This window comes from Rhodamnia argentea, chromosome 7 (genome assembly GCF_020921035.1).
Source record: "Rhodamnia argentea isolate NSW1041297 chromosome 7, ASM2092103v1, whole genome shotgun sequence".
In the NCBI taxonomy this organism is placed as follows: Eukaryota; Viridiplantae; Streptophyta; class Magnoliopsida; order Myrtales; family Myrtaceae; genus Rhodamnia; species Rhodamnia argentea.
Genome location: NC_063156.1, coordinates 12981768 through 12993592, shown reverse-complemented (window position 1 = coordinate 12993592; position 11825 = coordinate 12981768). Strand labels below are relative to the sequence as shown.

The 11825-nt window shown below is 41.8% G+C and overlaps 2 protein-coding genes across 4 annotated transcripts; both read right to left on the bottom strand.

Moving 5' to 3' along the window:
• Positions 1 to 212: 212 nt before the first annotated feature.
• On the bottom strand, positions 213 to 2972 carry LOC115741888 (IAA-amino acid hydrolase ILR1-like). The gene is given in 6 exon segments (XM_030675904.1): positions 213 to 423; positions 475 to 897; positions 983 to 1111; positions 1613 to 1927; positions 2023 to 2148; positions 2449 to 2972. Coding segments are annotated over 5 exon segments (1347 nt in total). The 5' UTR covers positions 2803 to 2972; the 3' UTR covers positions 213 to 423.
• Positions 2973 to 4412: 1440 nt separating this feature from the next.
• On the bottom strand, positions 4413 to 7785 carry LOC115741889 (IAA-amino acid hydrolase ILR1-like 4). Of its 3 annotated transcripts, XR_004015490.2 has the most exons (6): positions 7285 to 7783; positions 6540 to 6665; positions 6126 to 6440; positions 5861 to 5989; positions 5210 to 5646; positions 4413 to 4482 (listed from the first exon to the last, which is right to left on the bottom strand). XR_004015490.2 is itself a non-coding variant. In XM_048282347.1 (5 exons), exons 1-5 carry the CDS (start codon positions 7765 to 7767, stop codon positions 5272 to 5274), a joined length of 1428 nt encoding a protein of 475 aa, XP_048138304.1. In that variant the 5' UTR covers positions 7768 to 7785; the 3' UTR covers positions 5171 to 5271. The 3 variants fall into 3 exon arrangements, 2 of the variants coding, with proteins under 2 accessions (XP_048138304.1, XP_030531765.2); XM_048282347.1 differs by lacking the exon at positions 4413 to 4482 and having other exon boundaries at positions 5171 to 5641; positions 5856 to 5989; positions 7285 to 7785; XM_030675905.2 differs by lacking the exon at positions 4413 to 4482 and having other exon boundaries at positions 5171 to 5646.
• Positions 7786 to 11825: the final 4040 nt, after the last annotated feature.

Below are 11825 nucleotides of genomic sequence, written 5' to 3'. Positions count from 1 at the left end.
TTCAAGAGCCGGTGTTACTTTTTGCTTTTTAAGGACATGCATACGAGAAAGTCGAGCCAAAAATCTCAAATTTATAAGTGGAGGGAGATCTTAACAATACGCAGACAAGCGATGCGGGATATTTTAACAATGTAATCTCGAGTTCTATGAATTTTACCCTCGCGTCATGTAGGTTTTAACTTCTAAGTAAGAGATAATGAGAAATTTAATTGATGATGGACGTAATTGTAATCTAATTCATTAACTAGAAGTATCAAGTAAGTTAGTAATTGGTCTAGTGGTTAGAATTGACATACCAAGAACACAGCAAATACATTACCGACCCATCCCACCTCCGAGCTCCATTCAAGCTCCAAATTTTGGCCAAGAACTTTGAGCCACAAGTTCAACAGAAACTTATCGTAAAGGCAACAAACCCACAGACTGGCTTACGAATCTAGGAATCTCTGGTGAATGGAGTAACCTCTTTATAAACTATCCTACACAAGTTGAGCCTTGAGGGTAACCATGGTTAGGACACGCACCCTCTGCGTCCGCGTGCTCACCCAAGTATGATATCGCGATGGCTGAATGAAGAGCCGCTCCGATCGGGAAAGCCTCCTCGTCGACAAAGAAGTGAGGCGAGTGCAGCACGTGATGCGACTTCAGAGTCTCGTTCCGTATCCCCACCACGAAAATCAAAGAAGCGGTCTTGTCGGCGAAGAAGCTGAAGTCCTCGGCTCCCATCGTCACTGGCAGGAGCTGCACTTTGTCTTCGCCGAGGAGGATCTCTCCAACCCTTTTGGCGTGTTCGTATAGGACTTCGTCATTAACCATTACAGGGTGAAGGGGCACTTTGTCCACTCCGAAGTCCACCACAGCTTTACATCTGTGAACAGCCGCTTGCATCTCTATGACCTGTAACCACAACACAAAGCATTTGTAAGAATTGACATACAACCACCTTGAACATAACAGACTGGCCGAAGAATTCGTCAATTACCTCTTTTATCCTCTTCTGAAGGAATACGAGACCATCGGAACTCAAACTTCTGAATGTTCCTCCAAATTTGACAGACTCTGGAATCACGTTAGCGGTATGGCCTCCTTCGATGTACTCGACTGTCACCACCTGTCCATTTAAAGTGCGAAATTTTGAGATGATGCTAAAGCTACACATAGTATGCAACTAGGAAAGACACACATAGTGTGTCGCTGGCAAAATCATTAATCAGATAAACATTTCGCAAGGAAGTTCATACACAATGATCTGTCACATTTGGGCACTTAGGAATAAGAAATTTCCTCAGACGAGTTTAGCGTTCTACAATGATAGCTTCAAACACTAGATACTTTCTGTGGTGGTCTGTGATGCTCATACAACTTGATTGTGGTAACTGGAAAAATACAAAGAGGCACAACAGATTGAGGCCTTCTGTTTCCTATTCTGAGAGCACAGTGCATGTGTAACAAACAAAAATGTAACTCCGGATGACAAGTTTGGCCCCAAGATGAAAATGCTGCAGATGTCGTACTCTCGTGTGATTGCAATCACTTGCACACGTATAATCATGTTCCCATCCAACATTTTGAAGCTTAATACAATGAGTAAAATGAACAAGAAGCAAATTACCTGTGCCTCAAGAGGATCGGTCTCTCGAGATACAATTTGCTGAAGACCAAGGATTGCAGATGAAGCCGCAACAATGGGGTCTATATTGTGATGCGGAAGTGCTGCATGCCCGCCTTTCCCCTGAATAGTAGCCGAAAACACCCCAGCACCCGCAAGGATTGGCCCAGGCCTGGAAGCAAGGAACCCCGTCGGCACATTAGGCAGAACATGGATGCTGAGGATTCCGTCAAGGTCGTCCAGAACTCCATCTTGCAACATGTAATAAGCACCGGAATAACCTTCTTCTCCAGGCTGGAATACAAGCTTTATGGTTCCCTTAAGAATTCATGACACAATCAAAATGCATAAATCGTCTTGAAGGTGAAAAATGCCAGCCGCTTCAGCATTTAAGTCTGAGATAGTGGAGTTACCTTTATCAGATTTTCCCTCTCTTTGAGCAATTTGGCTGCTCCGAGGAGCATAGCTACATGGGTATCGTGGCCGCAGGCATGCATTTTCCCGTCAATCTTGCTTTTGTGCTCCCAGTCCACGAGTTCCTTCACGCGATCACAAATCCATATTTATAAAGACAGCAAGGTATCGAAACAAGAACAACTCTGCATTTACTCACGATTCACATGAAATTTCAAAACACCCTCCTTCAAACCACTGAATGTGGGCAAAGACCCGCCTCTACTCTAGGCTTACCCGCGATTCTTGCAGGTAAATCAATCACATTAGCCACATGTATATACCCAAAACCCAAACTTCCTGGGCCTCGGAACAATGCGACATGAAATCGCAAATTCCCAGTGTTTCATAAATTGGACTCAGCTATGTCATCAAAGATCGATCACCTGCAACGGTAGAGCATCCATGTCGGCTCTGAGAGCGAAGACCGGCTACTCTCCGGACCCCATGAAAGCGACGACGCCAGTCTTGGCGACGGGCCACTTGTACTTGATCCCGAGGGAGTCGAGCTCGTCCCTGATGAGTTGGCTCGTCCGGTGCTCTTCGAACCCGAGCTCCGGGTACTCGTGGATCCTCCTCCGGATGTCCCGCATCCACCGGAAGAACTCCGGGTCCTTGGCCGATTCGAGCAAGTCGTGGGTCAAAGACTTGAGCTCGGGCTCGGATTTGAGCACCAGAGCACACGACCCACTGACGTGGAAGAGGGAGAGCGATAGCAGCAGCAAGTGAGCCAGCCCCATTTGGGGAAGAATGGCTCCGAAGCTCAACGCGACTAGATTACGCGCCTGAAACGTGAAAACGGGACGGGCGAGGAGACAAGTGGGGGAGAGATTGAGAGAGGGATGACGTCGTCCTTCAATCTGAGGAATTGCGCTCTCGGGGGTGGACAAGAAAGAGACCTGCGCGTCGCAAACTCTTTTCAGTTTTTTTCAAGAAAGATCTGTTTTTGCGGTTGCCGGCCATTTGTTTGTTAAAATAAGTTTCGCACGTTTCGCACGAATCTCGGTACCACAAGCCGAGGTGGGACCCCCAGCTTGCACGTGTCGTGCGTTCAACTCAACTAGAGTTGACCACGCTCCACTGTGACGACGAAAGTGCGTGGATGTGCGAGCAAAGGAGAAAAATATTGATAGATGGTAATAATTGTTTTGTGAACAAAAAAAGTTATCAATAAGTGAGAGTTTCTTTTTGAACGAAATAGGCCATGTTTAGTTCAGCATTGAGGCTTTAATGTACCTTAATCAAATACAAATGTCATTTGGTTCATTTTTTGGCTCATTTTGGGGGATGCAATTACATTTCAAATGCTCTCCAAAATTCCTTTAGTCCAAACATTGGGCTAAATGGATTTTGCAAAATACAACTAATTTTTTTTTGAAATTTATCATCTTAACTTGTCGCCACCCGTCGCCTCCGCCCGCCACCATCGCCACCGCCGCCGCTAACACCGACGGATGCGGACTACCGTCCATCGCCGCTACCCATCTCCGCCCGTCGCCGTCGATTGCCGCCGCCACCACCGACCACAGCTGCCTGCCGCCGCCGCCGCTCACCGATCGTTGCCCGCCGCCCACCACCGATTGCCCCCGACCATGGCCCCCCACCGCCGCTGCCGCCGTCGCCGATCGCCGTCCGTCCGTTTTTTTTTTTCAAAAAGCAAAAGTACTTTACAAAGTTCATTTTTCACCAAATAGCATTTACATCAAAGTTATTTTTCAATATATTTTTAAAATATATTTTAACAAACACTACTTGTATTTTGAAAAATGCCTTTAACTCAAAGGTATTTGCATTTTTTCAAAAGTCTCTTGGCTAAATACTAAACTAAATAGGCCCATAAAGTGGGTTTAAATGAAAATCATTAGTCCAAGTTTTCTTATTATAAAATAGATAAAAGCCACCAAAAAACCCCCAAGCTATACTCACCGTGATGCAGTTACCTCCCGTTAAGGTTCCGTCCATGAGCAAAGTTAAAAAATCTGCCTATAAGGATATCGGAAAGCAAATGGTGTCGACATAAAACCCATGCAATTTAACTGAAATAAAAACGACGTTATTTTGATTGAAAAATCATTTAACGGAACCTTGACGGGAGATAAATGTCTCACCCAAAAAAAAATTCAGATTATTTATGTAACAAAAAAAAAGTTTAAGGTAAACGTGACATAATTGACATGATATAGGTTTTCGATGTCACAAAAAGAAAAAATTTGGGACAAATGTGTCATCTAAAATAATTTGAGGTTTTTGATGACTTTTTCCTTTATAAAATAAGTATTTACACTGTTAATTTTGGGCGAAGATCCGACCATTAGATGGGTGGGAGAGCTATGCGTTTATGGGGACAATATAAACCGACTTTCGTTAGTTCTAAGCCTCAACCCGCCATGTCCGACATGTTTCTCGTGTAGCCTTTGCCCCACTTTTCCGATACTTCTATCTTGCGTATAAGACAATCATTCCCCACATTTTTCCGTCCCGGCTTGCTTGTGACATCTCGCATCGATCCCGGCTTGCTTGTGACATCTCGCATCGATCAACCGCGCAAGGTTAAAATACACTATAAGTATCAAAACTTATGTACGACGCTCACTTTAATGCCAAATCTTTTAAAACGATGAGTTAAGTGCCAAATTTTTTGAAAAATACTAATTTTAGTGCCAACTCTGACGAGCCACGTTAGCTGAAACATTAATAAAAAAAATAGGTTATGTCGGATCTCCGGCGAGCCACGTTAGCTCAAATTAGAGTTGACACTAAAGTGAACGTTTTTCAAAAGATTTGACACTTAAATGATCGTTTTGAAAGTTTTGGCAATAAATGAGTGCCGTACACAAGTTTTGACACTTGTAATATATTTTAGCTACTGCGAAGCCATAGCGGGATCTTCTGCGCATTTGATCTCGCTTTGAGTAGTAGGTTAGGTTTCTTTGGCCATCTCCAGTCGAAACCATTGATAATGGCATGCAAAGGAAGGTATGAATCAAACGTTCGTCAAGCAGAGTTTTTACTGAGCAGGGGGCCCAATTGATGGACATCACCAGACCTTCTGATGCCTCTCCAAGAGTTTAGCCGATCCCCAATTACAATATCTTGTTCCCAACCTTCTATTGCCTAGCAATTTCCGGCAGAGAAGAACTTTCATACCATGTAAATCAAGGTCCATCCATGCAAATTGAACTGTACAAAAACTGCCAGGCGATACCTGATCATATCTCGATTGCATGCCCGTCCAAGTACGATATAGCGACTGCTGCATGGAGAGCGGCTCCGATGGGCAGAACTTCCTCGTCGAGGAAAAAGTACGGGGAGTGCAATGCCTTATCCGATCCTAGGGTTCCATTTTTTGTGCCGATCATGAAAAATGCGGCCTTCATCTTCTCCGAATAGAAGCTGAAATCCTCTGCTCCCATGCTCATGGGCACAACGTGCACTCGGGATTCGCCGAGCAGGGCTTCACCGACGCCTTTTGCATGCCTGTACAAAGTCTCATCATTCACAGTAGCAAGGTAAGGCCTCATTTTGTCTTCCATGAAGTCGACCGTCGCATTGCACCGATGCACAGCTGCTTGCAACTCTATTACCTGCAGTGGTTAAGGTGGCTTAAGTTAAATTTTAGTTCTCATTTTGTAGAAATTATTCGATAAATTGAATGTTGCAGTATAACTAAAATCATACAAAGACAATGAGTTTAATCCCTTTCCTCTAATGTCAACTGATAAGGAGCAATCTCATACAAACTACACGACTTGGAAATTGACGGTAAATCTAGGAATGTATACATGGAACGACTGTCACCTCTTCGATCCTATGTTGCAGACTATACAAGCCATCTGAAGTCATACTCCTAAAAGTTCCTCCAAACCGGACCATATCCGGTATTACGTTCAAAGCTTGGCCACCCTCAATGAAGCCCACCGAGATCACCTATGCATGAGATGAGAGATGCCAATTCTCATTGGGGAATTCAAGCAACACATAAAAGGAAATAGAAGTTACAGAAAGTAAGAACAGAGAATGGTTCCGGTCATTTTGTTAGTGAGTTTAAAAACAATAAATTTACCCTGGCCTCAAGAGGATCTGTTTCTCGGGAAATGATATGCTGGAGCGTGATAATTGCAGATGAGGCAGCAAGAACGGGATCTACAGTCACTTGTGGGCTCGCCGCATGCCCTCCTTTTCCTTGTATTGTTGCTAAGAATCTACCACTCCCTGCTAGCATTGGACCAGGCCGTGAACCAATGCTGCCGGTTTCCAAATATGGTGAAACATGTAGGCCAAAGATGGCTTGGAACTGATCGAGTGCTCCTTCTCGAAGCATATGGTATGCACCAGCACGACCTTCTTCTCCGGGTTGGAAGACGAGTTTGATCGTGCCCTTTGGGAAGAAAATACCCAAAAAGAGATCAGCCATGAGAGATCGAATTGGGGATTGAGTAATTAAATTCTTGAAAGTTGCTCTGGACTACAATTTTACCTTCAAAGAGTCCTTTTTGCTGCTGAGTAATCTGGCTGCTCCTAGAAGCATGGTGGTGTGAGCATCATGACCACAAGCATGCATTTTACCGTCGTTCCTGCTCTTATGTTCCCACTCAACCAATTCCTAAGCTCAATCAAGGGAAAGAAAAGGGTGTCATTGACGTTCAAATTGCTGCATTTTGGGATACAGTCACTTAACAAGACAGAAGATATATGGGGTCAGTTCTCCAAATAGCCGTAGGTCCATGATGGAATCGAGGAGAAAGCAGAATGCAAACCCCTCTTTGCTACGATTCGAATGCTTATGATCAAATTAGACTCCTGTCTCATTTAGTCTCGTTTGATGCAAAAACAGAGTCTGCAAACACAGTAGCTGGCTAAGCCAGGAACAAAACTTGGCTTCAGAAATGGGTCCATCAGTCCCCATCGACGCTTTCAGTTTTGTTGCTCGAAGACGCGATCCATAGATGACGCAGAATCCTCATTGATCGATCAGATTCAGATCGGAGTCTTCTAAAGCTACAGATGGAAATCTTTTTGGTTGTTGTCGAGCGGTAAAAGAACATGCTTTGCCGTCTTGGATGCGACGACACCCAAGACCCACAAGAGGAATCATTCGACTATAGATAGTAAAGCCAAATCCCAAATTAAAAACACTATTGAGCGGAGAACGACATGATCTCACGATGACGTCGCTTCTCGAGTGTTTGACTTTGAAGAGAGAGAGAGAGAGAGAGAGGAACCTGAATAGGGAGGGCGTCCATGTCGGCCCGGAGAGCGAACCAGGGTTGGGCGCCCGACCCGATCGAAGCCACGACCCCGGTCTCGGCCACCGGCCAGTTGTACTCGATCCCGAGCGCGTCCAGCTCCGACCGGACGAGCTGACTCGTCCCGTGCTCTTGGAAAGCCAATTCCGGGCGCTCGTGGATTCTCCTCCTGACGCTCGTCAACCAACCGAAGAACTCCGGCTCTCTCGCCGCCGCCAGCAGCTCTCGCCCCAGAGAACTCAGCTCCAAATCCAAACCCGAGTCCGGCGAGGACCCAAAAGCCCGGGTGGTCTCATAGGCGAGCGTCGCCGCCACTAACAACCAGATGAAACGGCGATGGGGTTCCATCGCTTTTTCACGAGCAGGTTTCTGGAATCTTTTGGGAACTATACTTGGTGTTGAAGAATAAAGGAAGCGTCCGTTTCTGAAAGGAAGTAGACTGGCGCAACGGCGAATCATCCTCGGTCACGTCGAACGGGAGAAAAACTATCATATGACTTGGTTTCTAGCTATTGGCTTTTACATATTATATTTTTCTTCCCCGTAAAGTCCTAGACAATCAAAATTCGGGAAAAAAAGGATGAGTCAGCTCTCAACTTCCCCTATCACCTTACACACACCAATACTAAACTTCTCATTCCAACATCTTGGCCCTCAGGCCTCTCAGCCACACTTTCACAACTTTTATAACATTGTCCGAACTAAGACTCCATGGCAACTTAACCTCTGATTGCAGATCTCCCTTCCTGAAAATCAATGGCTCCATTAAATCCTGACAGAAGTCCAAACAATCGTCCATCTAAATTGAGATTCCATGCCACGAATATAATTGAAATCCGTCGTGACTGACTTACGTTCACCCATACTGTTGGCTTTATTATAGAATATGTATTCCCCGAATTGGTGCATACTACATCCCGTCACTCTAGTTCAATCCCATGACCAAGCCGAGGCGCGGGGCGAGTGCGGCCATGCTAATTTCCTAGAAAAATAAGGGATGAGCGCACAGCCTAGTAGATAAAATTAATAACTTTAAGATAGAGTAGAAATTTAATACTTGATGTTGTAAATCACAAAGTTGTCATGTGATCCGTTATTCAAGCATAATCAAGTATGACATTAATCATATTATCAAGCATAAACCTCAATAAATGTAATAAGCATTCTTTCTTTTTACTCTTAGGCTTTCTTTTCCCAAGCCTCCTATCAAGACTTCCAATACCGGGCAACATCATCACTTCACGTAGACGACGGTATGTACATTTCTTGTCATTTATAAGTGAACGACATCTACGTCATAGCCTTAAGTATGTCACTTTTTGGCGTATGACAACATATACATGTTACGTTGTTGCGAGCAACGATAAGAACTTACATCGTTACTTCAAGCCCCTACATCGTCATTTTTCTCACAAATGATGTCACGTCATCATTTTAGCTATGCAAGCAGCACACCATTGCAAGCAAATGATACATTTTTCAATCTTTCTTACAATATTTGTGTGATGTCCCATACCGTTATCACCCCACGGGAAGGCTTTCCTAAACCTTGCTCTCTTCTTTAGTTAATCTTTCGTTATAATCAGAGTAATCTAGCACATGTAATCTAGCGCATGCGAAAGCTGTAAGTAAAAACAATCAAGCGGCCATATGGGCACAAGTGCATGTAAAAAAAAAAACATTCAATACGACATGCATGCCTAATCAAAGGATATGACCTTTCACGGTTTCACTAACTAGATAACACAAAAGCAACCTTTTATTCATATCTTTCAATCAGTTCTTTACAAAAGTTCAAAGACAATGAAAGTATCACAAAATACGATAACTACTCCAGCATAATGTTACCGTCACAGGTAGACTCCATAATTCACACCAATATCCATAAGTTACTTCTTACCGCCAACATCACTAGTTAGCTACGTTAACCTGAAAAATAGTTATCCACGAGGGGTGATCTCAACAGCTCCGCGAATAAACGTCTAACCCAGCAATATGCAAGTATTGAATCAAAATGCCACGTCAACAATTCATAAATCCAAATGCACGTGTTTCAAGTGATTCAAGTAGAAGATTTCTTTCCTAAAAACTCATGAATTTGTATGCAATTCAATCTTCGGCTCCTTTGCGGAGAAACCTCATGCGAGTGTGCCTTCTTCGGGGATAGACTCACCTAGCATCTCACTCCAAAGACATCTCAAGCTTATAGAGACGGAGACATTCCGACCATTAGAAAGCGTTGAAGATATCCCGAATTCTGTCCGGCTCCTACGGGGCATCGCTCGATAAACCTCATGGAGGTATAACGTCAGATAAACCTCACGGCGAGTATTTCACTTGTTTTCATCATGAAATGCCATTCTATGCATATATATTGCAATCTTGCTATCATTGACGTTCAGAAAATGAATGAATCATTCATATCCATGATCATATTCTTTTCAGAAAAATCAAATAATACAGGAATCAAACATATCAAGTGATACCTTACCAAAAAAAAAAAAAAAAAAAAACATATCAAGTGAAATTTCAGGAATACGATCCATTTTTCAAACTATTGATGAACAATTTAAACATCAATCCAAACAAACTATAAAGTTAGAAATCCACTCGCCTGGATTCAGAAATTCCATTTTGACTTTGGTTGCTCATTACAATTTGGAGTTACACCAATTGGATGTGAAAATTGCCTTTCTTATTGAAAATTTAGAGGAAGAGGTTTATATGGATCAACCTGAAGGCTTTTCAGTTAAAGGAAAGAAGCTCATGGTGTATAAATTAAAGAAGTCAATATATATATATATATATATATATATATATATATATATATATATATATATAAAACATGCTTCTGGACAATGGTATCTTAAGTTCAATGATACCATGATCTCTTTTGGGTTTAAGGAAAATATCGTTGATCGATGTATATATATGAAGGTCAGTAGAGCAATTTTATCTTTCTAGTTCCGTATGTTGATGATATTTACTTGCTGCTAATGATCTTGGTTTGTTACATGAAATCAAGAAATTTCTCTCTAAGAATTTTGAAATGAAAGATATGAGTGAGTCAACGCATATGATAAGAATAAAAACATTTTATGATAGATCACAAGGATTGTTAAGGTTGTCTCAAAAAGCCTATATTAATAAAATTCTAGAGAGATTCAATATGGACAAATGTTCTGCAGGAATAGTTTCAATTCAGAAATGGGACAAATTTAGCTTTATGCAATGTCAAAAAAGTGAATTGGAATGAGAGCAAATGAAAAGTATTCCTTATGCATTTGTTGTTAGGAGCTTAATATATACTCAAACTTGCACCAGACTAGATATCAATTTTGCTGTCGGAATGCTAGGTAGGTATCAAAATAATTCAGGATTAGATCACTGGAAAACTATAAAGAAAGTTCTCAGATACTTGCAAGGAACGAAAAATTACATGCTCACTTATAAAAGATCCAATCATATTGAAATGATTGGAGATTCAGATTCAGACTTAGCCGGATGCGCCAAGATAAGGAAATCAACGTTTGGTTATTTGTTTCTTTTGGCTGAAGGTGCGATTTCATGAAAAAGTGCGAAGCGATTAGTCATTGCTGCATCCACTATGGAGGCTGAGTTCGTGACATGCTTTAAGGTCATTATTCATGGATTATGGCTGCGGAACTTTATTTTAGGGCTTGTGATTGTCGGCAGTATTGCCAGGCCGCTGAAAATTTACTGTGATAATTCTGTAGTAGTTTTCTTCTCTAAGAACGACAAGTATTCTAAGGTTGCTAAACATATGAAAATTAAATACTTATCCGTCAAAGAAGAAGTTCAAAAACAGAGAGTGTCAATTGAGCATATTAGCACCAATCTTATGATTGCGGATCCATTAACAAAAGAACCGCCGCCCAAAATATTTAATGAACACGTTGAAAGGATGGGCATTATTGGACGTTATTGATGATATTGTATTGTGACTCTATTTAGTTTATGTATTTGACACTCTGAGCTCATTTATGTGTGTTTCTGATATGTCATGTTTTCTATTTAGTATTATACATGATGGAAGTAAATGAATGTTTGACAGGACAGTCTCTAATAGAGACATTATAATTGGATCATTGATATATTTCTTATTTATGAATCATGATGAGGAGAGTGCTATAGTCGTAGTACATAGAAGGGACTATGTCGATTAATGACACATAACTGCTATGACTCACATTAGTTTTCTTTGCTTTATTGTGGTTATTCCGTGAAAGCCAATTAAAGAAAAATTTTAGCATGATGTGATTGTACACGTTATGGTATTTATTAAACCATGAAAGAAAACTTTTATTGGCCAAGTGGGAGAATGTAAAATAAATATGGCCCATATGATTTTTTAATAATGATTTAATAATTATTTCATGTTATAACTAATTTATATTGGTTACGAAAAGATACAATTGAAAAGGTACGATTCTGAAGTGCTTTGAGGGAAGGCACCTCTTAAAGAGACACCTTTTAGATAAGGTTTTAAGTTTAAA